At 43.9% G+C, this 25,932-nt stretch overlaps 1 protein-coding gene across 5 annotated transcripts in view; it reads left to right on the forward strand.

Moving 5' to 3' along the window:
- LOC122544760 (regulation of nuclear pre-mRNA domain-containing protein 2) overlaps positions 1–25,932 on the forward strand; it is an 87,183-nt gene that overhangs the window by 32,235 nt on the left and 29,016 nt on the right. For 3 of the 5 annotated variants that reach the window (XM_087985021.1, XM_087985019.1, XM_087985018.1), the window contains exons 2-5: positions 10,330–10,459; positions 19,918–20,018; positions 21,879–21,917; positions 23,026–23,078. In XM_087985021.1, the coding sequence (XP_087841147.1) occupies positions 10,330–10,459; positions 19,918–20,018; positions 21,879–21,917; positions 23,026–23,078 (323 nt within the window). The remainder of the gene's footprint in view (positions 1–10,329; positions 10,460–19,917; positions 20,019–21,878; positions 21,918–23,025; positions 23,079–25,932) is intronic. The other 2 variants (XM_087985022.1, XM_087985020.1) reach the window with 1 other exon arrangement.

Below are 25,932 nucleotides of genomic sequence, written 5' to 3' on the forward strand. Positions count from 1 at the left end.
TGGATGTGGTGCTGTCGATTTGTTCACACTGATTATACCCACTGCTTTCCATTATACATGCGGCTGAGGAATCTTGGCACAGTGAGGATTCCCTTATGACTGAGCAACCACGTTTTTTCCTACCCCTGCCCAGAAGAAGCAGCAGGGTGTTGGTGATCACCTTTGAAACCAAAAGATGGACCAACCTACACATGGAGCCTGGTGACATGAACAGTGTGTGCCCTGATAAATCCAAAAGCCCACGATGGCCAACTGGTATCACTGGAGCTGTCTGCTCCTGCACCATAGACTGTTTTGCTGTTCAGAGTAATTCTGCCACTCCAACCCTTGCCGACTTAACAGGAAAACCCCGTTTATAGAGTTATAGGGCAAGGAAGCAGACCTTTGGTCCAACCAGCCCATGCCAAACATACAAGTAGTTCTCGGGTAAAGCGTGTTCTGGCAGCGCAATTTGCTCATAGTGTTGCTGAAGAATTAAAGAATGAGAATTTTGAGAATATTCACCTCTGTTAGCAATAATGTGGTTCCAGCAGGGATCTGTTCATGTGGTTCGTTCTGCACGTGCACCGATGTCCGTGCTGAAGTCTTTGTGCCATTCTCTGCATGCACTGGTGTTAGCTGCCAACAGAGCAGCTTTCAGTGAGAGGTACTGTACAGACAGCAGGTTTCTGAGAGAGATGCATTGAGCAGCTTCCTGTGAAAGATACATTGCTCCTAGATTATCCCTTTTTTTTTGGAAAAAATGGAGAGGCATAGTGACAAGAATGTTAGCAAGAAGTATCCTGGTGATAAGCGCAAAAGAGAGGCTACAACACTGGAAGAGAAACTAGATATTATGAAGCATTTTGAATATAAGATTAGATTAGATTACCTCCAGTATGGAAACAGATCCTTCGGCCCAACAAGTCCACACCATGCCCCTACCCTATATTTACCCCTGACCAATGCACCTAACACTGTAGACAATTTAGCATGGCGAATTCCCCTGGCGTGCACATTTTTGGACTGTGGGAGGAAACCAGAGCTCCCAGGGGAAACCCACACAGACACTGGGAGAATGTGCAAACTCCACACAGACAGTCGCCTGAGGTGGGAATCGAACCCGGGTCCCTGGCACTGTGAGGCAGCAGAGCTAACCACAGAACCACCATGCCGTCCCAAGGATAAGGAGATAATGTGATATAGATGGCTTAACAGGTGTGAGGGAGTTTACCTTATATGCTATGATTCCCTCAATTCCTGCATTAACAATATTTTATAATGTACTGTGTTAAATTTACTTCTGTTTTGTTGATAAATATGACTTTATACGTTCATTCAGGCTGTGCTATACTTTGAGAGACGTTTGGGTGATTTTTGAGCCAATTGTGAGTGATATCTTTTGCTGGTCTTCCCTTGACCCCACTTTTCCCATAGGCCCCATTATTCTATTAAGTGAGGAATGCAACTCCAGCATTGTAGGAGAACTACCTGTAATCCCAAACTAGTCTCCCCTATCTGCCCCTGGCCCGGATCCCTCCAAACCTTTCCTATAATGTACTTATCCAATTGTCTTTTAAACATTATAATTGTGCCCACATCCACTGCTTCAGGAAGCTCATTCCATACACGAACCTGTCTTTTTAAAGTATCTCTCCTCTCATCTTAAAAATGTGCCCCTGATCTTGAAATCCCCCATCCTATGGAAAAGACAATTATCATTAACTCTACCTATACCCCTCGTTAGTTTATAAACTTCCATCAGGTTGCTCTCAACCTCCTAAGCTCAGGTGAAAAAAGTCCCAGCCAATCCAGTCTTTTTTATAACTCAAACCTTCCATACCCGGCAACATCCTGGTAAATCTCTTCTGAACTCCTCTCCAGTTTAATATCCTTCCTTTTAACTGGGTGACTGGAACTGGACACCGTATCCCAGAAGAGCTCCCACTAATGTCCTGTACAATCACATCATGATTTCCCAATTCCTGTACTTAAAGAACTGGGCAATGAAGGCATGCATGCTAAATGCCTTTGCACCCTGTCTGTATGAACTCCTAGGTCCCTTTTCTATTATACTACCCACGGCCCTACCATCAATTGGATAAGTCCTACTACCCGTGTTTGTTATATCAAAATGCAAAACCTCACATTCCATTCGCATGTTGTTCTTCTATTTCATCCTGGTTTGAACATTTCAGGTCTGGAGGTTTGACGAAGGGCATTTTCAGTGTTTTTAATTCAATAAATGGGAAGCCAGATCTCCAAATGCTCACAACTTGCAAGATGTATGCCACCACCAGGGTATTGATTTGTGTGTCCTCTGAGATGAGACTGAAATTCTGTTTAACAGCAAGTGAACGGTTTGTTTTATGGGGAGAGATTGAGCACTTTAGGTTTCTACTTGCTGGAGTTTAGAAGAAAGGGATGATATCTAGTTGAGCGATATAAGATGCTAAAGGGGATTGACAAAGTAGACGCAGAGCAGCTGATTCCTTGTGGGGCAATCTAAAACAAGAGACCATAGTTTAAGCATAAAGGGTTGCAGATTTAAAACAGATGAGAAGGAATTACTTCTGTCAAAGGGCTGTGAATCTGGAATTTGCTAGCCCCGAGACTGGTGTATGCTGGGACACTGAATAACTTCAAGGAGGAGATACACAGTTTTTTAATGAGTAATGGGTTGAAGGATTATGGAGAGTAGGCAGGAAAGTGGGGTTAAGGCCAAGGTGAGATCAGCCGTGATTGTATGAAATGGCAGAGCAGGTGTGAGGGGTAAAATTGCCTACTCCTAGTTCTTCATTCTTAGGAAGTACAGCAGATCAGACTGCACCCTGTGAAAAGGGTCAATTCATGTCTCAGAAATCTCTTGACATCCACTTCATGACATACCATTCTTGTATCATCTTATGCTCATTTTAAAAATGTTTTGTTTTAATCCACTCACTGGGCTCGCCCAACGTTTATTGCGCACCCCTAGATGTTCTTGAGAAGGTGGTGGTGGTGGTGAGCGAGCTTCTTGAAATGCTGCAGTCCACTCACTATAGGTAGGCCGACAATACTGTCAGGGACGGAATTCCAGGATTTTGAAGGAATAGTGATATATTTCCAAGTCAGGATGGTGAGTGCCTTTCCTACTTATCCGCTGCCATTGTTCTTCTAGATGGAAGTGGTTGTGGGTTTGTAAGGTGCTGTCTGGGAGTCTACGGTGAATTTCTGCAGTGCATCTTTTAGATGATACACAATGCTGCCACTGAGTGTCAGTGGTGGAGGAAGTGGATGTTTGTGGATGTGATGCAAGTTGGCTGCATTGTTGTGGATGGTGTCAAGCTTCTTGTGTGTTTGGAGCTGCACCCATCCAGGCAAGAGAGGAGCACGCTTTCTTATAAGCAGTATGTCTAAAAATATCCAGTTCTAACAAAAGGCAAACTGAAATATTAATTTTATCCTCATCAATGGAGAGAGTGCCTGGCCGGCAGTGTGTCCAGTATTCTGTTTGTATTTTAAGACTTTGAGCATCTAAGTGTCTCCTAACATGAATATAAACTAAAGACAGGAAGCATTCTGCACTTGTATTCTAACTTTTCCTAAGTAGCTTTGGTTTGCTTGGTGAATCAGAATCTAGTTTCAAAGATTTCTATTTAGATAGGTATATTTCAGTCTTAGGAATACGACCTGTATTATTCTGTCCCTTTAACATACCTCGTTGGGATGTTAGATTACAGTTTTGCTGGACTGATTGTATAAAGATTGCAGTTCCAAGGAAGTTCCTCCCAGAGCCCCTGCAATTATTCTAATTTAACAACAGGCTGCACTCCAGTTTTTGAAAATCTTTGTAGCCCTTTCCATGTTCCAGAGAGAACCAGGCAAGGCCTGGTGAAAATGTTAGGTTGTTTTTGAACATTAGCCTACTCAGTTGCGATGGTAAGCCTGTTTTCTCTGCATACTTCTGTGGGTCTTAATTAGGTTTAACTAGAGCATAGTTTGCTGTCTGTTCCAACAGTCTAACTGCTGGTTGAAGTTGGTGGTGAAACATTGCACTAATTGTGCTTCAGCATCATTGATGCTAAATACCTGGAGGTATCGTGGTCGGTGGTGAATATAACATCATTTGCATGCCATCTTTGCATCCGTACATCTTTAGACTCCTGGTCCTGACTGCAGGTTCCTGTCTACTGGGACTAAGTCTGTCCTTCCACTGCCTGACGAAAAGGCAAGGTAAATGCTGAAGGAGATGGGACTTCCACGTAAACAAAAGGCCACAGAAGTCTAGTAAAATTACTTTGCTGTCATTTCCTGCTCCTCGGAGATAGTGAGCAACTGTTCATGATAACAAGATGTAAATCAGGAACTTAGGTTGTAATTTCCTACATCACGTGACCCATCTCCCTGTGGTGAAGTATAGTTTCACATCTGAGTGAGACTTGATCCAAAATGATGATTATTTGGGTTCTCCTTGGAAAAATGAATGCGTATTGTTTTTGTTTTTCTATTGTCGTCCCGTTTCCCTATCCCCCTATAGATGAAGCAAGACGCTTAGAGACACAGTACAGTTTTACCTCCTTCATCTTTATTCCGGGCCCTGGAGGAGAGAGGACGATTGCCCATGTGCACAGGGACATGAGTTCTCAATGAATTATATAGTCACTTGCAGGGAGGAGCATCCAGATACGGCACCATACATATTGCTTGGGTGACCGTTACAATCAGTGAATCAGTAGTAAAGATTAAGCCATCTTCTGTTACACAGTGAATGTTCTTAACCTTGTTAACTGGCTTCACGTAATGAATACTTTTCACCTTGTTAACTGACTTTACATACTGAATGCTTCTTTATCTTGTTAAATGGCCCTACCTAATGAATGCTTTTCCACCTTGTTAAACCACTACCCTTGCCTCCAGCACCTTATTGTTTACTGCAAGTTCTTGTCTAATCTGAGTCATGCTAAGTTGAACTTTTTTATTTCACAAAACTCAAAACCTAACACTTTTCCTACCTGCTCATACCTGATACACAGTTTCACTATATTACACCAAACAATATTGCACAATCTGGGAATATGTCGATCATTATGACTTAATATGTCACCAAATGATTCATTTATTTATCGAACTATTGGAAAAGTTCTTATGTCTGTTTTCTTTCCTCCTAAGTCTTCAACCAGACCATATACCACTGTCCACCAGCTCCTTTCCAGTATTTTACTTGTGTTGGTCTTATATCCTATTGTTAAGTACACATTAATGGCTTGATGAGTTCCTCCTCTCTGTTGGATTCAGTACAGGACTTTGCTTTCCAGTTACTACTTCCACAAATGGCTTTGCTGAATTTAGGAATTCACCTTAAAACCCTGCGTGTAAATCTGTGTCCCATGTATTTCTACATGACACATTCCAGGGTACTACAAGTCTCATCACAGGCAATTCCGTCACACTGGTTTGTCTAGTCAGTGTGTACCACAGAACAATGTGGCTTTAATTTTAGGACCTGATTACAATTTGAAGTATGCGAAAATGATTTGCAGTTTCGATATTCTAATCAAAATTTCTGATGGGCAAATCATGTTTTGTAATAAACTAGTTATGTGATTATAACTTGTGTTCTTCATCTAAATTTTTAATAAAACTATGTAGACTTAAATGTGCAACTTAATTTAATCTGTTATATCTTATGGGATAGCACAATGAAAATCAAGCCCTACTATTCCTAGTTTTGTCACAAAACTTAAACTTTTTTATAAAGTAAAATTCTCCAATTTGTCTTTTTGAACCAGATTGACAATGTGAACCAGTTTTCAGTATTTAACAATAGTTCTTATTTACTGCAACAATTATGAACCATCGGTTTATAACTCCTACTAGTTCAAATTCTAGCCCCTTTATAAACTCTCCCTTACACAAACATGCACACGGGAAAAAAAATAGATGTTATGGACAGAGAGAAAACTGGGAAAGCAATTCACTGGTCCCTGTTCATAGGTCTACTGAGATGATTCTTGTGCGGAGTACAGCATGGCTTAGTCTTCCTTCTCTGGATGCTTTCACTGGTTTGCAGCAGGCACAGGGTGGCTGCTTCAGACTTACAAAACGTCTTGGACTTATTACTTAAAGATCACAGCTTACGGCAACTATGGAAGAAAGAATCAACTTTTTTTTCAGGCTAAAAGTGGGTTTTACTGCAGAGAACAGAGAGCTGCTGAGCTGGTGAAGATCTGAAGGCTACTTACAGCCCCAAGCTGATCAGATACCTGATGATTGATCACTCAGTTGTCGGCAAGCTGAAGGCCTTTGTCATTGATAACTGGTCACTAATCAAGCAACACATCAACTTGTTTGTAGCTGAATCTCCATTTGTATACATCCCTCGGCTCCTGTCCGTCTGCAAACTACACTTCAATTACTGGTTGGATAACAGCCATGTAAATGGCACTTACAATCAGCATCAGATTACTTGCTTTTAAACCATACAGGTGATCCTTCAGCAACCCTTGTTTTTAAAACATTTCATTTCCAGTCCATAATCAAGAGGACAGAAAAATAGGAAGGCAGAACCAGATCCAGATTTCTGAATTTAGGCCACCTGTTGTGGTGTGAGGTGGTGAAAGTTGGGGTAGTGGGAAAGCCATTTTGGCAATCCAAGCTGTGGATTCAACCTGGGAAACTCTGAGCCTGCACTGGTCTGGTTTGACTTTCCTGGATTCTGCCACAGCTCCCTGAAAAAGGTCATCGCACACTAATATATTTTTCGCTCATCTTGCTGTTAGTCTTGGTTCATAGATTTTTGAGTTTGTGATTTACATAATTGTTAGAAATAGCAGCTTCCGTTCCCCCAAATTCTCCTGTGACCTCTGGCTCTTCCTTTTATATTTTTGAATGTTTAGATTATTTTTAAATAAAACTACTGTTTTCCTTGCACCCACTCTTCCTCCACCCACCCCCCCCCCCCACCAACGCCTCAACTCGCCAGGCATGAAGCTGCTTATTATATACTAAACAACAGCTTAAAAGGATTATAAAACTATTTAAAAAGCATTTAGGGGATAAAAGGCATTAATAAATTATTAATTACCTCAATCATTCAACCAGCATCAAAGAGATAATTACAATTAATATTGCTTTTAGGTTGAGTGGTAGTGATCACTACTCTCCTCCAGTTTGCAGGACCAGGACCTTGTTATATTGAAAATTCCAGTTGCTAGTTGAGCACAGAATCTCTACAATGTGGAAGCACACCATTTGGCACATCAAGTCCACACTGACCCTCTGGAGAGCATCCCACCCAGATGCAGCCCCGGACCCGGTCTCTGTCACTCTGCATTTCCCAAGGCCAAGCTGCCGAACCTGTGCATGTTTGGACTGTGGGAGGAAACCCCCATGAACCTGGGGAGAACATGCAAACTGCACACAGACGGTGACCCGAGGCTCGAATCCACCCGGGGTCCCTGGTGCTGTGAGGCGGCAGTGCTAACCACCAAGCCACTGTGCCACCCAATTCACATTGTAAGCTGCTGAACCCTTCCTTGTCTTGAAGCTGTTAGAGTTTGAATTCAAAGCTGCTGTCAAAACCGGTGCCTGTAAATTCTTGCTTGTCTGTGTGCTCATTGTGATAGAACTGTCATGTGACTTTGTGTCCTTTTCACATGGGGCAGACTATTTAATCTTTTTAATCCAAAAAAGTAACCTTTATGTTTTATTCTTGTTTTGCACAGGGGTCCAAACCTTCATTTCAATGTTTTCCTTTTACTTCCTGTGGATACTGATGATCAGGGCACACTTTTTTTTGCGGTGTTTAAAATAAGCAGTGATCTTTGAAGAGCAGTCGTGCCCAATGTCAGTGGAGTGGTTTTGGAGTGATGGAAGTTGTCATGACTGGGAATACACTGAAAGGGTGTTGAAAGCAGATTCAACAATAACTTTTCCGAGCAAATTAGTTAGTGACTTGAGGAGAAGATATTCTTTTGAGGAAAGAAAGGGAGCAGGCTTTATTGGGCAACTCTTCACAAGAGTACACACACCAGCACAGTGGGTCAAATAGCCAGCTTATGTACTGCATGGTCCTTTGGAATGTGTTCTGGTGTTTTGAAGCTTTCGGTGTAAGGTTTCTTTATGTAATCAGAAATAGGAATTTACTATAGCAGCACTTGTGGATTTAAGGGAATAAGTAACTTCCTGAGGAACATTTGCAAGGAATGCAATAGGAACAAGGATATGGGCCAAATGTTGGCAAACGGGATCAGATTTATACAGGATATCTGGTTGGCATGGAAGAGTTGGACCGAAGGGTCTGTTTCCATGCTGTACATCTCTTTGACGATCAATTGAGCAACTTACATAGTCACAATAGTAGCTGCAGCTGTTAGCGTGGGATTGTAAGCCATGGTGATGGGACACTCAAACTAAAATCTTTTTGAAAGGTAACTGTAGTCTTCATTGTAACCACAGTTATTAGTGGGAGCAGTAAGAATAAGGTGTGAAAGTATGTTAGTGTAATGAAGTGAAGTCATCATAGTCCCAGCAGAGCATAGCATTGGTGTGTAATCAGAGAGTGACGATTAGTGGTGAATTTAACCTGAGGGTCACCACACGCTGGTGAAGGAGGACACTGAGAAGGCAGGGCCTTTAGTTCAACAGGATAGGGAAGTTTAAATTAGACTGTACAAGGTGCTCGGGAGACCACATCTAGAGTACTGTGAGCAATTTTGATCTTTTTTAAGGAAAGATATTATTTCATTTGAAGCGGTTCAGGAAATGTTCACTCAGATGATCCCTGGTACAAACAAAGGCTAAACAGGCTGGGACTCTGCTCATTTGAGTTTGGGACAATGAGAGGTGATCTCATTGAAACATACAGGATTCTTAAGGAGCTTGACAGAGTAAGTGCTGAGAAGGTGTTTCCCTCATGGGAGAGTGTAGGGTCAGAGGGCATGGTCTTAGAATAAAGGATTTGAGAGAAAGTGAGGGCTGCAGATGCTGGAGATCAGAGCTGAAAATGTGTTGCTGGAAAAGCGCAGCAGGTCAGGCAGCATCCAAGGAACAGGAGAATCGACGTTTCGGGCATAAGCCCTTCTTCAGGAATGAGGAAGTGTGTTCAGCAGGCTAAGATAAAAGGTAGGGAGGAGGGACTTGGGGGAGGGGTTTTGGAAATGCGATAGGTGGAGGGAGGTCAAGGTGAGGGTGATAGGCCGGAGTGGGGTGGGGGCGGAGAGGTCAGGAAGATGATTGCAGGTTAGGAAGGCGGTGCTGAGTTCGAGGAATTTGACTGAGACAAGGTGGAGGGAGGGGAAATGAGGAAACTGGAGAAATCTGAGTTCATCCCTTGTGGTTGGAGGGTTCCCAGGCAGAAGATGAGGCGCTCTTCCTCCAACCATCGTGTTGCCATGGTCTGGCAATGGAGGTGTCCAAGGACCTGCATGTTCTTGGTGGAGTGGGAGGGGGAGTTAAAGTGTTGGGCTACGGGTTGGTTGGGTTGGTTGGTTGCGGAACGTTTCAGAGAACACCTCTGGGACACCCAGACCAACCAACCTCCCTCCACCTATCGCATTTCCCAAAACCCCTCCCCCAAGTCCCTCCTCCCTACCTTTTATCTTAGCCTGCTGAACACACTTTCCTCATTCCTGAAGAAGGGCTTATGCCCGAAACGTCGATTCTCCTGTTCCTTGGATGCTGCCTGACCTGCTGCGCTTTTCCAGCAACACATTTTCAGCTTAGAATAAAGGATGCCAAGTTAAGAGTAAGATGAGAAGGAATTTCTCCTCTGTAAAGGTTGAGGGTCTTTGGCGCTCCTTGCCACAGAGAGCTATAGGGGCAGTGTCCTTGTATATATTTAAGGCTGGGATGGTAAGTGCTTTTTCAGTTGGCAATCAATGTTTGTGGGGAAAATTCAGCAAAGTGGACATGAGTATGAGATCAGCCACGATTCTGTTGAATGGCAGAGCAGGCTCGAGGGGCTGAACAGCCTACTCCTGTTCCGAGTTCTTAGGATGTTCTGGTAACCTTGGTCAGTGCAGGAATTGAGACTGTGCTGTTGGCATCACTGCATCGCAAACCAGCCATCCAGCCCAGTGTGTGTCAGAGCATTGTATGGCTCTGTCAAACCTTTAGCTTAAAAAAGATTTCACAATAGCAAAACTTGTCTTAAGTCTCAACATAATGAATTTTGTATGTGAAACCTAAGGTTGAAATTGTTCTGCAAACTCCCAAGTATTTATTACTTGTGTTGTAGCCCGTTTGTATTTCACACTTGCTGGTATTGTGCGGGGTAGAGCTTTTGGATTTGGTAATTCGGGATCCTGTCATTCTGCTGCTTAAGAGGCTACTTTCACAAACTAACTGAGCTTTTTGTTTTCTCTTTAGCCTCAATTCCCCATCGACTGAACCTTTTCTATGTTGCCAATGATGTTATTCAAAACTGCAAAAGGAAGAACGCGATTATTTTTCGAGATGCATTTTCAGAGGTTCTGATTGAAGCCGGCACTTTGGTGAGGTAGGTGATGCAATCCTTTTCAAAGGGTAACTTTTACTTTCAACATTATTGACCTGGACGTCCCAACGAGGGTTGGAAGTGGATTCCGAAAGAAAATTGCACAGGCCCTTGAAGTAAATAGAACTGCAGGGCCACATGGATCGAGCAGGGGAACAAGATTGATTATGCTGCTTGCCTGAGTACCAGCATGCACTTGGGCAGAATGGCCCCTCCTGTATCATCTGTCACTCCGTTTGCTTAATTGAGGGCGCTACGTGCTTCATTGCTCCTTGCTATGTGTAAACAGCTGCCTCAAGTTACTTATTCTCTTAAATTCACAAGTGCTGCCATAGTAAATTCCAAATTATGGGGTGGCACGGTGGCTCAGTGGTTCGCACTGCTACCTCGCAGCGCCAGGGAACCAGGTTTGATGTCAATGTGGAGTTTGCACATTCTCCCCGTGTCTGCGTGGGTTTCCTCTGGGTGCTCCGGTTTCCTTCCACAGATGTGCAGGTCAGGTGAATTGGCCATGCTAAATTGCCCGTAATGATAGGTGCATTAGTAGAGAGTAGGGGAATGGGTCTGGGTGGGTTACTCTTTGGAGGGTCGGTGTGGACTTGGGCAGAAGAGCCTGTTTCTGCACTGTACGGAATCTAATCTAATCTAATTTAATGTATTTTTGTGTTGTGGTTTATCCAGTTTTCTATGACCCTGTAAGTATTGAGTATGACTGGGATATAATTTGTGGGCATCTAACCAACCTTCTCCATAGTCCTTCACCCACCTTCCCTCTGCACCCCACATCATTTTTATTTACTTGCACCCCTCATGAGACTGTTTAAGCAGCTATAGAGAGAGAAGCTGAATAGGCTGGGGCTATTTTCCCTGGGACGTCAGAAGCGGAGAGGTGACCTTAGAGGTTTATAAAATTGCTTGGGTGAATAGTCAAGGTTTTTCCCTAAGAGTAGGGGAGTCCAAAGTTAGCAGCCATAGATTTAAGGTGAGAGGGAAAAGATTTTAAAAGGAACCTGTTAGTACAGGAACCAGATCCTTCAGTCCAACTCGCCTATCAGATATCCTAAATAAATCTGGTCCCATTTGCCAGCATTTGGTCCATATCCCTCTAAACCTTTCATATACCCATCCACATGCTTTTTAAATGTTATAATTGTACCAGCCTCCTCCACTTCTGGCAGCTCATTACATACGTGCACCACCCTCTGTGTGAAAAGGTTTCCCCCTAGGTCCCTTTCAAACCTTCTCCCCGCCTCACCCTACATCTATATCCTCTAGTTTTGGATTCCTTCACCCTGGGGAAAAGACCAAGCCTATTTACCCTATCTGTGCCCCTCATGATTTTATAAACCTCTATAAGGTCACCCCATACATCTGATACTCCAGGGAAAACAGCCCCAGCCTATTCAGCCTCTCCCTCTAGTTCAAACTCTCCAACCTGGGAACATCTTTGTAAATCTTTTCTGAACCCTTTCAAGTTTCACCACATCCTTCCAAAAGGAGGTAGACCAGAAAGTGGCCAAAAGTGGCCGAACCAATGACCCGTACAGCTACAACATGATCTCCAAACTCCTGTACTCAATGCACTGACTAATAACGGCGTACCCGTCGCCGCCTTTACTATCCTATTTCCCTGTGACTCCACTTTCAAGGAATTATAAACCTGCACTCCAAGATCTCTTTTTTTTTGAGCAACATTCCCCAGGACCTTACCATGTAGTGTATAAGTCCTGCCTTGATTTGTCTTTCCAAAATGTAGCACCTCAATTTATCTAAATTAACCTCGATCCATTGGCCCATCTGATCAAGATCCCAATGTACTCTGAGGTAGCCTTCTTTGCTGTCCGCTACACCTCCAATTTTGATGTCATCTGCAAACTTACTAAACGTTGTATCTTCACATCCAAATCATTCATACAAACGATAAAAAGCAGTGGACCCAGTACTGATCCTTGTGGCACACCACTGGTCACAGGCCTCCAGTCTGAAAGGCCACCCGATGTTTTGTATCTTCAAGCCATTTTGTATTCAAATGGCTAATTCTCCCTGTATTCAGTGTGATCTCACCTTGCTAACCAGTCGACCATGTGGAATCGTGTCGAACGCCGTACTGAAGTCCATATACATCTCCTTCACCACTCTACCCTCATCAAACCTCTTCGTTACTACTATAGAAAACTCAATCGGGTTAGTGAAACATGATTTCCCACAAGCCATGTTGACTATCCCTAATCAGTCCTTGTCATTCCAAATACATGTTAATCCTGTCCCTCAGGATTCCCTCCAAAAACTTACCCACTACCAATGTCAGACTCACCTGTCTTTTAGTCCCCTTTCTTAAATAGTGGCGCAACATTAGTCAACCTCTAGTCTTCCAGTACCTCATCTGTGGCTATCAATGATACATATAGCTCAGCAAAAGGACCCCAATCTCTTCCCTCGCTTTCCACAGAGTTTTAGGTACACCTGATCAGGTCCTGGGGATTTATCCATTTTTTTGTGTATTAAGATGTCCAACATTACCACCTCCAATATGGAATTTTTTTGAGATGTTGCTATTTATTTCCCCATGTTCTACATAATTTTATTTTTCTCATTTAGCAAACACTGCAAAATACTTGTTTAGTATCTTCCCCCATCTCCTGCTGTTCCACATATAGGCGGCCTTGCTGATCTTTGAGGGGCCCTATTCGCTCCCTACATACCCTTTTGTCCTTCGTGTATTTATGGAAACCCTTTGGATTCTCTTTCACCTGATTTGCCAAAGCTATCTCTTGTTCCTTTTTTGCCCTCCTGAGTTCCCTCGTAAATATACTCCTACTACCCTTATACCCCTTCAGGGATTCACTGAATTCCTGCTGTCTATTCCTGACATATGCTTCCTTTTTCTTGACCAAAACGTGAATTTCTCTCGTCATCCAGCATTCCCTGTACCAACCAGCCTAACCCTTCACCCTAACAGGAACGTACTATCTCTGGATTCTCGTTACCTCATTTTTAATTGCTTCCTATTTTCCAGCTGGCCTTTTACCTGTAAACATCTGCTCCCAATCAACTTTAGAAAGTTCTTGCCTAATATTATCAAAATTGGCCTTCCTCCACGCTAGAAGTTTAACTTTTAGATCCAGTCTATCCTTTTTCATCACTATTTTAAAACTAATAGAATTATGGTCACTGGCTCTAAAGTGCTCCCCACTGACACCATCTCAGTCACCTGGCCTGCCTTACTTCCCAAGAATGGGTCAAGTTTTGCACCTTCTCTAATGGGTACACCCACAATACTTCTTCAGAAAATGTTCTTGTGCACACTTAACAGATTTCTCCCCATGCAAGCCCTTAACATCCTGACAGGCCCAGTCTCTGTTTGGAAAATTAAAATCCCCAACCATAACCACTCTATTAATCTCTCAGATAACTGAGAACCTCCTCCAAATTTGTTACTTTCTTCAGCATTTGAAGTTTCAGTAATCCCTTGCACAGACTGCTTGTTGATTTGGTGTTATCTTATATCCTGCAGACAAGCTTTAATTTTCTATACCCTTGGGAAAACAGTCATAACATGGTCAGGCAGTGTTGTAATGAAATATTTTCACCCTGAACGTGTTAAATTGTGATGGGTGCAGTTTCCTGTCATACTATTGCTGAATGGCCACTTGGTCAAGTTGTATTTGGGTTGCTATTTTCTGAGCACTTGTAGCCTGCACCCCTGAGGAGAGAAAATTGGAGTGTGGCAAAATGTAACCGTGTACGTTAATGCTGCCGTCTCCCTCAGTTACCCATTGCAGTTGGGTGAATAAATGTCTGTCTGTTGAATATGCATGTGTTCTCGTTACTACCACTTCCCTTTAGGGATGGCAGCTTTGTTTTCCCTCCAGTAAGCTGAATATTTGTCAATTGACTTCATGAAGTTAAATGGCAATCATGTTACATTACTACAGGGTGAAAAAAATGTCTGTGTCAAGGAGAATTGGATTTTTAGATTAATTTAAAATTGGAATCCCGATTGTTTGGGGGGGTCAAGTGTCTTGGGAATGGGAGTATTTTGCGGAGGAGCTGAACTTGTTAAAATTAAGCTTTTTTTTTTCGACATGACATGTTGAAATGTGTTTAGAAAATTAACGTCACTGAAATTTGAGTGAGATGTAACAACTGTGAGAAAATATCCAATAATAGCTGTTAACTTTTCTGTCTGAAAAGGGCATTTAAAGCTGGACATCACTATTTGTATATTAATGCAATATCTGAATCCTGGATGTGTGCCACTAAACCTTTTATGTAACTCACTGGTATAAGCTGCTATGCAGGCAGCAGCAGCCAAACCCTGTCCTAAAATAAACAGCTTTCCACCTAAACAAAATCTTTGTGCATGCATGGGTGTTTGTATGATCTTCTCAGCACTGAGTATGCTGTGGATCTGATCGATCACTCACCCAGACACTTGTTCACCAGAGGAGCCACTGAAGCACTTTGGCAGTGACGAGATTCAAACCCACACTTGGAGAGAGATTGGAGCCTCCATCCAATGTCTTAGTCCGCTCGGGGGCACGACCTGATGTTTGCTTATCCTAAGCATAACATAAGCAGTTAATGCTTTGAATAGCCCAGCATCAAGAAGTAATGGCGTCTCTCTCACTTGCTACTAAGTAACAGCTTGTGAAATGTTTACCAAGTGGAGTCACCATTCGAACAAAGGCATTTTGGAGTTCTGATAGATCAGAAAGCCACGTCATTACATTCAATGTTCACTCAAAGTAAAGCTACCTGTGTTGATTGTGAAGTGAATGGTTTACAATCTGTAAAAGGGCGATTAGTAATTTAATGTGCTTGTTGGGAGGGATAGAAGAGGAGGATTGGTTTACAAGGTAACGGTTACCTGATGCTTGGAGTATGTTTAAATCTTATCAGAGTAAGCCATCTTTGGTTAAACTACAGTTGAGACATTTGTTTACTTTTGCTTGTCAGGAAAAATGTGGTTGAAGGCTGACCATGGTGTAATGAAGTTTAGGATTTCCTGTGCAGTCATATGACAGGTAGCATACCCTGAGCTGAATGATGTCTTAATTTGTTGTGATTTCAGTGATTCAGAACGAGGAGGGTCAGTTTAAATCCTGTAACAGTAGAGATGGATTATGGAAACACATGTATTCCTATATTGAATTGGTAAATGCATTGCTGATGTCCCATCCTTGAATTCTTGTCCCATATTGAACTGTGAAATTGGATAAAACTTCTGCCCGGTAATGCTGAACTGCTGTGATGATTTTTAGCGAGTTCATGAACTCATTTACCTAATATCGGCAGTCAACAATTTATTGTACTTCTGATCTTTTATTGGAAAGCAGCAGTTCAGCCATGGTGCGTTAATTAATTAGGCATAGAAAGGAAATTTACGACCTTTGACAGATGTGGGCACCAGGCTGGGACTTCCTCCCTGGAACGTAGGAGGCTGAGAGATGATCTTCATGGAGTTGTGTAAAAAGAAATTGAGGGGCATACATAAGGTGAAAAGCCAAGCATTTCCCCCCAGGGTAACGGAGTCCAAAACTAGAAGGTGTAGGTTTAAGGTGAGAGGGGAAAGATTTAAAAAGGACCTGAGGGGCAGTGCTTTCGTGCAAAGAATGGTGCATGGACAGAATGAGCTGCCATAGGAAGTAACAGAGGCTGGTACAATTACAACATTTAAAAGGCATCTGGATGGGTACTTGGATAGGAAATATTTAGAGGGATATGGGATATGAGTTGAAATGAGGAAACCTGGTCACATGGGCCTGTTTCGGTGCAGTCTGCATCCTTTACTTTGACTTTACTGATCCAGGAGCCGTTCTGTAAGATGGAGGAGTAGAGGCAGCGCACTCCCACACCTCAGTTGTCTTGTTGTCTTTTGTGGCAGTCTCTGGTAGTCTTTGGTCCCAGTAGCAACAGCCTTTGTTCTTCCCTTGGGCTGATGCGTAGGAGCTCCTAGTCTTCCTGCAAGAAGACGGTGTGGCCTGTCTCCATGGATCTTGCCCTTTCTTCCCCTTCCTGTCCCTGCTAATAAACGTTATTATGGGACTGGCCATCAATGCTGTGTCAGTCACCTGTTTATCCCCTCTGCCATGGGGGAAAGCTGCTGATGCCCACCTCCACTTAAAGGTTCGTTTTCATTTCTCCTAACAGCAAAACCACCTTACTTTTATTACACTGTGTTGATAATGGAATAGGATGGTGCCTGATAAACCTTTGATGTGACTTAAGACCCTGATGATTCTTCTGACTGCTTCACTGCTTTCATATAGATTTGTTTACATTTACAGAGCGCGAAATAGTAATTTGTCACAGATGATGGTCTCATGCTACGCAGGGAATACCAAATATGGAGTGCTGAGTTAACACACCGGTTTTAAGGAGGCCCTTAATTCTCAACAGTTAATGTTCCCTTAAAATTATCACACACGCTACATTCTTTATTGTTAATCAGCTTCTGCATCCTTCTCCTTTTTCCGTCTACGCCCAGCTTGTATGTGGAAAACAGCAACTGGAGAGATTCAACATGTGGACTTCAGCAGTTTCCTCATTTCCCCTTCCCCCACCTCATCCTAGTTTCAAACTTCCAGCTCCTCACTGTCCCCTTGACCTGTCCGGACTTGTCCGACCTGCCTAGCTCCTTTTCCACCTATCCACTCCACCCTCTCCTCCCTGACCTATCACCTTCATCCCCTCCCCCACTCACCTATTGTACTCCATGCTACTTTCTCCCCACCCCCACCCTCCTATAGCTTATCTCTCCACGCACCAGGCTCTCTGCCTTTATTCCTGATGAAGGGCTTTTGCCCGAAACGTCGATTTTGCTGCTCGTCGGATGCTGCCTGAATTGCTGTGCTCTTCCAGCACCACTAATCCAGAATCTGGTTTCCAGCATCTGCAGTCATTGTTTTTACCATGAGGCTCATCTGTCTGCCTCCATTCAGTTCTGTTGAAGGGTGGTCAAGCTGGTATGGCTGCCCCTGTTTCTGTGAGCTGATGCTGTCTGGGTTTTTTCCAGCATTTGCTGTTGTCAAAGCATGCATTAGATTAGGAATGTCTCTGATTTTGCTACTCATACTGGAGAACAATTTCTCCAAGTGACACAGCTGTCCTTGTTCCAGTCGTCTCCAGCTACATGCTGTGATTGATTTATTGTTGTCACGTGTACTGAGATGTGGTGAGAAGTGTTGTTTTGCATGCTATACAGACAGATCGTACTATACAAAGTGCATCAGGATAACAGAGCAGAGTGTAGAATACAGTGTTATAGGTGCAGTGGGAGAGAGCTCAGAATTAACATTGGAGAGGTCTGTTCAAAAGTCTGATAACAGCAGGGAAGAAGCTATTCTTGAATATGTTCAAAAGTGTATTTGAGCTTTTATATCTTCTGCCTGACAGAAGAGGATGGAAGAGAAGTTAGCTGGGGTGGGAGGGGTCTTTGATTATGTGGTTATTTCCCCAAGGCAGGTGGACTCAATGGATGGAAGACTGGTTTGTGTGATAAATGTTTGTGACTGTTTGGAGTTTGTTGTGTCCTTGGGAAAAGCAGTTGCCAAACCACACTGTGGTGAATCCAGATAGGGTGCTTTCTGTGATGTATCTATAAAAAATTGGTAAGAGTCCTTGTGGTCATGTCACATTTCCTTAGCCTCCTGAGGAAGTAGTGACACTGTTGTGCTTTCTTGACACTTGCATTGACGTGAGTGGGCCAGGGTGGATTATTGATGATCTTCACTCTCAGGAGTTGGATGCACCTGACCATCTCCACCTCAGTACCATTGTAGCAGACTGGGGCGTGCCCTCCACTCTGCTCCCTGAAGGTGACGACCAGCTCCTTCGTTTTGCTGACATTGATGGAGAGATGGAGTACTTAGAGGCATGGCGTTAAAAAAACAACAATCTCTTTCCTTTCGTCTCATTGCCATTTGTGATTTGACCTACAACGGTGGTATTGTCAGCAAACTTGTAAATGGAGTTGGGGCGGAATTTGACCACAGCCATGTGTGTATCAGAAGTACAGTAGGGAGCTGAGTACATAGCCTTATGGGGCACTGGTGTTAAGGATTATGGTGGAGGACTTGTTGCCTATTCTTACTGAATGCGGTCTATGGGTCAGGATGTCCAGAGGGAGGAGCTGAGACCGAGGTCTTGGAGTTGAGAGATCAGTTTGTTTGGAATTACGGTGTTGAAGGCTCAGCTATAGTCAGTAGGTCAGAACCTGACACACTGACTATGTTGTCCAGATGTTCCAGGGATGAATGTGTGGCCAGGGGAATGCTGTGGACCAGTAAACAAATTGCAAAGATTAGATTAGATTCCCTACAGTGTGGAAACGGGCCCTTTGGCGCAGCAAGTCTATACCGACCCTCTGAAGAGCAACCCACTCTGACTAATGCATCTAACACTACAGGCCCTTTAGCATGGCCAATTCACCTAACCTGCACTTTTTGGACTGTGGGAGGAAACCCACACAGACATGGGGTGCAAACTTCACACAGACAGTTGCCCGAGGCGGGAATTGAACCCGAGTCCCTGGCAACGTGCGGCAGCAGTGCTAGCCACTGTGCCGCCTAAAATCATAGAATTCCTATGGTGAGGAAACAGGCCATTTGGCCCAACTTTCCACGCTGAACCTCCGAAGAGTAACCCACCCAGACTCATTCTTCTACCCTATCACTTAACATTAATCCCTGACTGATGCACCCCCATCCCTGAACACTATGGGCAATTTAACTTGGTCAGTTCACCTAACTGGCAAAGAATCAGGGAAATTTGGGAGGCTGGAGTTGATGTGAGCCAAGACTAATCTCTCGAAGCACTTCAGAATTATCGAGATCAGAGCCGCCAGCCGTTAGTCATTGAGGCATCAGGATGATGCTGGTTGTCTTGAAGCTGGTAGGAATTTCAGACAGAGAAGGAGGGGGGGAAATGTCACAGAGCAAGAGAGTTGATCAGACGAGGCACACTCTAAGGCAGGATTGATGAATGAATTGGAGATGGGACTGCAGATGCTGGAAAGTCAGACTCAATGGAGCTGGAAAACGCACAGCAGGTCAAGCAGTGTCAGAAGAACAAGGGAGTTGACATTTCAGGTCGGAACCTGTCGTCCAGTCCTGATGAAAGGTTCCGACCTGAAATGTCGACTCCCCTGCCCCCCGATGCTGCTTGATGAACGAATCATTCGGTAAAATGTGTCGGAGTAGTTAATTTGTTGTGACCGATCATTAGGTGCAGTGATATTAAAATAAACCAGAATGAGGAAATGAGGAACGATCCATTTTTTAAAAAAAACCTGTGTATGTTCCTCTGCTTTTGTCAGAGAGGAAAATACAGATAACACTGGAGGTCCCATAAACTTTTATACCCTTAACTAACTGCCAAGGTGTAAAAAGCTAAATAAAACAGTCTGTAGTTGAAAACTAGCACCAATTCACAAATATCCTTTTTTTGATTTTCTGTAGGGATCCTTCCATTCGGAAATCTGTGGAGCGAATATTCACGATATGGGAGCAGAGAAGCGTCTACCCAGAGGAGTTGATTGTGGACCTGCGAGCCGCTCTTGGTGAGGGTGGTTTCTGTAAATGTGGAATAAAGACTGTTGATTCTAGGAATTTTGAGCCTTCCTTTAAGCTGGAGCCCCCTTACTTATTGAGGTCCCTACTGAGGTCTTAAAAGAACTCATTCAAACCTTTGTGCTGCTCTTTGTTCCATCCGTCACCTTGTCCCCGTCAAGGTCACTGAAAGGTGACCGTGGAAATCACAAGCTAGCTCGTGAGTAATTGACAGACTGAAAGAGGTAACATGCTATTCAGCACCTGAGAGCTCTCCTCCTGGTACCTGAGTAAACAGATGCTTGGACATGGTTCCAGCATGATCCGTACTTTGAGGATGTTCTGGTCAGAAGTGCCTTGTCTTTCAGGAGTGATATAGCGTAGAATTGTCGCACAAGGTCTTCACGTCAAATCCATTCTACATTAAAACTTCTAACTCTTAGGCTGCTGTAATGTGGGCTGTTTGGAGGTACTTGTGTCTGGAATGTAGCTGGAGTTGAAAGGCTGTATGTGCCCCGGCTGGTCTGTTGCTAATTCTCCTGCAGTGCTCCTGTTATAATGCATTTAAAGTTCTCAAAGATTAGCGATCACTAATCCTCAGCTGTTACTCTCCAACATCTCCTGCCTCACACTCAGCCCATCTGCAACTGAAAAGATCACCAGTGCCTCTTATTTCTACTCAGAAAATTACTCCCTTGCTCTCCAGCTGGGTTCACAGCCTCAAACCCTTCGTAAATGTCACCCTACCTTTGTAGCTTTATCATGGTCTGTACCTAAGCTCTCTGCTGCTTTTTGAAATTCCTCTCTAAGCTACTGCCAGTTGCACATCTTTCCCAGAGTACTGGTCTGTGCATTGCAAAATATCTCCATTACCCTGGCACCTGTATAATCTCATCATCCTTTTAATGGAGATGTGTAATTTTTACCTGAACTGCTGCCCCCAATAAAGGGGAGCCTATACTTCTGAACAGTTTTGAGTATTTTTGTTTCTGACTGGGTAATGATACCACTGATCCCGACAACCCTTGAATATTCCTAAGGGACCATTCTTGCCTGAACTTGGAATGTGGAGAACCCCCTATCCTGGACCATTCTCATGTCCACCTGTATGGCTTCCTAATTGGGATATGTTTTCTCCCCTCTTCCTTGCTCTCACACCCCAAAGGCAGCTTTAATCTGCACTACTCCATGAAATTGCCTCTATCAGTCTTGAGCAGGGATCAGACCCGTGGGACATACTTGGTCGGTTTTGCACTCTCTCTGTCCCTCCACCCTCTCTGTCCCTCATCAAGAGACTGTGACTGTGTCTGTCTTTAACAAGCTTTGAAATTTTGAGAGAAAGAAAATTTTGAACTGTGTGCGCGCGCGTGTGTATAGGACAGCAGAGGGCATTGAGCTGAACAGAATCACCTGGACTCCGTTTTCTCTTTGGCCTAATAATGTGCACCATGAACCACAGACTGATCAGCGATCTTGGCTCCCTATCTGCAATTTCCCTGTGTAACAATGGATTGAATCTCATTTGGGGAAAGTTCCAAACATAGAGAAGACACAGCCCCTCCCACCCAAGTGAGGAGCAGCTGAAGACCAACTTGTGCAACCTCTGCCTAACGGCAAGGGGTGGGCTTTACTTACAGATGAACAGAGATGGGTGGCTGGGAGAATGGGCTCCGAATTTTACCAGTCTTCAAAGTTAAAACAGTTCAATGAGGCCAGATGCTTTGCACCAAATGCTTTTAATAATTAGCACTTCCCTTATGAACAAATGCAAATGAACCATATCACCGTGCAGTCTGGAACGATTGTTGAAAAGGCTTCAGACAAAGCAATCTGGAAATTCACTATTTTTCACTTGTTTCCATTCATTTTAGTGGGACGAAAACCAGCTGAATTTACAAAAGTGAAAACAGGTATGGAACAAATTTTGGGCAGTGGGGAAGGTGGTGTTCAGATGTATTCAATAAAACACTTAAGCTTTTGTGATTATCACACGATACCCTCTTTGCAGTATCCTCATGCTTTCTTAGTGCTGATGGACAGAAGTGTGGCAGTGTAAGGGTACTGGCAATCAGGTTTGTAACAGCAACAGGGTTAGTGATGGATCTATATAGATCCGTTTGATTTGGCTGTGGATAGGGCATCGAGGATTCAGGTCTGATATCTGTGCCCTTGTATCTTCTCAACAGGGTGGTTTACAAACTTTGGAAAGAAATGGACACACTCCCGGAATCTATTGCACTAAAGCCATGAAAGACTGGTTAGCCAGTGAAGGAAAATGTTTGCCACCGTATTTCATTTTATTGAAAAAGTCAGCAGAAATGGTACAGAATTGACAGTGCTCACCTCTGTGCTTATTATGGACAGCCCCCAAGATCAGAGCCCCTCTGGCCTTGGGCTGCTTCTGGGTACCATCCTGGAGAGCTATGAGTGTTAGTGTCGGATATGTAGGATGGGGAGTTGGAAGGAATCTTATAGGTGGGGATTGCTTGTGGTTGGAGAGTGACTCGTCCTCTTCCTTTTTGGTAACTTTGCTTAGTGCTGGAGCAGGGAAGCTGATTTAACTCACCACCTCCTCCTTAATCCATTGGATCCAATGGCAATGCAGCTATTGCTTCCTGGGGTTTAGACGAGGAGTCTCAAGTCTGAATCCCTCTATGAAACCATGCCCTTTTTTTGGCACTTTGTTAATGGCAAGGAAAGTGTATTATTGACAGGAGATGCGCTATAGCTGGAGGTTTGGGTAAATATCGTAGACAATTTATAGGGACTTCGGAGTGCTGAGGCAAAAGTCACTATGTTATTTTTATCAAAAGTTTGCATCATGACCTTGTGTTTTTGGTTGTCAGCATTTCTTGCTATGGACACCATGTGAGAGAGTGTTTGTGTGACCTGCGCACCAAATGATAAAGACTCATGATGTATTAGACGTGTCCACCTTCTGGATTAGCTGAGATCGTAGTGGTGGCCCTGCAGAGTTGTGCACTGTTCAGACTGACTCTGTTTTCTCTTCCTTTTCAGTGAGCGATAAGACCCGTGTTGTGGTGAAATCCAAGATTCTCGCTGAATTCCGGGTGAGTGCTTCAGCTTTCCGTTTTCTTCTCCCTCTCACCCCTTTCTGTTCCTCCTCTCCCAGCTGTTGGGATACGGTTTCCATGCAGGGCGCTTGCTGCTGATGCCACATATTCCAGATGTGCAAACCCAGACAACCTGTGCCAGGGTGAGAGACACTAGGGCTGAGTCTAATTGTGTCCTGATCAGAAACCCTCCCAATATATTTGTCTTCTGGGGTGCGATCACTGAACAATCATAAGGGGTCAGTGAGAGTGACCTGGTTTATTTATCCCTTCCCCTTTCCCTGTGGTGGAGAGATGGACTTGTAGTGCACTTGTAGTGTTCAGCCTCATGTCAGTTTACAGAGTTGGAACATGGGACTGCCCTGGTCTTTGTAGTTCCATGTATCTCCCTGAAAAGCACAGTTATTCACTTGACTGAATGTTTTTAATGTGTCTTGCAATAGAATTTGTTCTTTTTATTTTGTTTCTTGTCAGTCTGTTTAAGCATTGGACAGAGACTTACCACCACCTGACCAAGGACTACTGGAAATGGTCAATAAATGCTGGTCTTTATACTAATGCTGACAAACCCAGGGTGATTTCTGTTTTAAATACGCCCCTGCCTCTTCCCTTTCCTTGCTAACAGAAATAAATTATGTTTGAAATTGTGCCTTGCAGGGTTGGTAGTAAGTGCTGGCAGGTTCCTCACCCGCTCCTCCTTCAGGAACACGACGTGACACAGCTTCATGGCTGCCAGCAGCCTCTCACTCTTAACTTACCTTGGCACGCAAGCCCAGTCAAATGTTCACACCTTATCCTGCCTTTATCCCATCACAGTCATGAGCACTATTCCAACAAGAATAGAAACTGACTGGTCTGTCCGTCAGCTCACTGAGGAAAGTTATTGAACTCTGTTCCTTGCATTGGGTCAATGAACCTAGGCCAAGATGCAGTCCATTGACCTGCATAGCATAGGACCAATTGGGCTGATTGCTGAATCAAAGAAAGTGCCACAGTTACTGTAGCCTGCTGGGAGTAAGGGCTGTTATATCCGTCTGCACCATCAGTGTCCAGGGTTTAATTTCATTATCCTTCAGTGGAATCTGAGTTCATCGGCAAGGCCACCTGCTATTTGTCCCTTGATCTGAGTGACTTAAGAGACACCAAGTCATCGAGATGTACAGCATGGAAACAGACCCTTCGGTCCAACCTGTCCAAGCTGACCAGATATCCCAACTCAATCTAGTCCCACCTGCCAGCACCTGGCCTGTATCCCTCCACACCCTTCCTATTCATACACACATCCAGATGCTTTTAAATGTTGTGATTGTACTAGCCCCCTCCACTTCCTCTGGCAGCACATTCCAAACAAGTACCACCCTGTGCGTGAAAAGGTTGCCCCTTAAGCCTCTTTTATATCTTTCCCCTCTCACCGTAAACCTCGAGTTCTGGACCTCCCCCCCCCCGCGCCAGGAAAAAGACTTTGTCTATTTCTCCAATCCATGCCCCTCATGATTTTATAAACCTCTATAAGGTCACCCCTCAGCCTCCAGGGAAAACAGCCCCAGCCTGTTCAGCCTCTCCCTGTAGCTCAAATCCTCCAACCCTGGCAACATCCTTGTAAATCTTTTCTGAACCCCTTCAGGTTTCGCAACATCTTTCCAATAGGAAGGAGACCAGAATTGCACGCAATAAACAGTGGCCTAACCAATGTCCTGTACAGCCGCAACATGACCTCCCAACTCCTGTACTCAATACTCTGACCAATAAAGGAAAGCTTACCAAACGCTGTCTTCATTATCCACCTACCTGCGACTCCACTTTGAAGGAGCTGTGCACTCCAAAGTCTCTTTATTCAGCAACACCCCCCAGGACCTTACCATTAAGTGTATAAATCCTGCTAAGATTTCCTTTCCCAAAATGCAGCACCTTGCATTTGTCTGAATTAAACTCCATTTGCCACTTCTCAGCCCATTGGCCCATCTGGTCAAGGTCCCATTGTAATCTGAGATAACCTTCTTTGCTGTCTACTACACTTCCAATTTTGGTGTTATCTGCAAACTTACTAACTATAACTCTTATGTTTCACATTCAAATCAGTAATGTAAATGACGAAAAGTAGTGGACCCAGCACAGATCCTGATGGCACTCCATTGGTCACAGGCCTCCAGTCTGAAAAACAACCTTCCACTACCGCCACCCTCTGTCTTCTACCTTCGAGCCAGCTCTATATCCAAATGGCTAGTTCTCCCTGTAGTCCATGAGATCTAACTTTACTAACCAGTCTCCCATGGGGAACCTTATCGAATGCCTTACTGAAATCCATATAGATCACGTCCACTACTCTGCCCTCATCAATCCTCTTTGTTACTTCTTCCAAAAAACTCATTCAAGTTTGTGAGACATGATTTCCCACCACAAAGCCGTGTTGACTATCCCTAATCAGTCTTTGCCTTTCCAAATACAGGTACATCCTGTCCCTCAGGATTCCCTCCAACAACTTGCCCACCATCAACGTCAGGCCCACTGGTCTTCAGTTCCCTGGCTTGTCCTTACCACCCTCCTTAAACAGTGGCACCACATTTGCCAACCTCCAGTTTTCCGGCACCTCACCTGTCACTATCGATGATACAAATATTTTAGTAAGAGGCCCAGCAATCATTTCTTTAGCTTCCCACAGAGTTCTCGGGTACACCTGATCAGGTCCTGCGGATTTACCCACCTTTATGCGTTTCAAGACATCCAGCACTTCCTCCTCTGTAATATGGGCATTTTGCAAGATGTCACCATCTATTTCCCTACATTCTTTTTCTTCCATATCCTTTTCCACAGTAAATACTGATGCAAAATATTCATTTAGTATCTCCCCCAT

Source organism: Chiloscyllium plagiosum, unplaced genomic scaffold, assembly GCF_037043375.1.
Source record: "Chiloscyllium plagiosum isolate Xiang-an unplaced genomic scaffold, Cpla_swu_hap1 HiC_scaffold_50, whole genome shotgun sequence".
NCBI lineage: Eukaryota > Metazoa > Chordata > Chondrichthyes > Orectolobiformes > Hemiscylliidae > Chiloscyllium > Chiloscyllium plagiosum.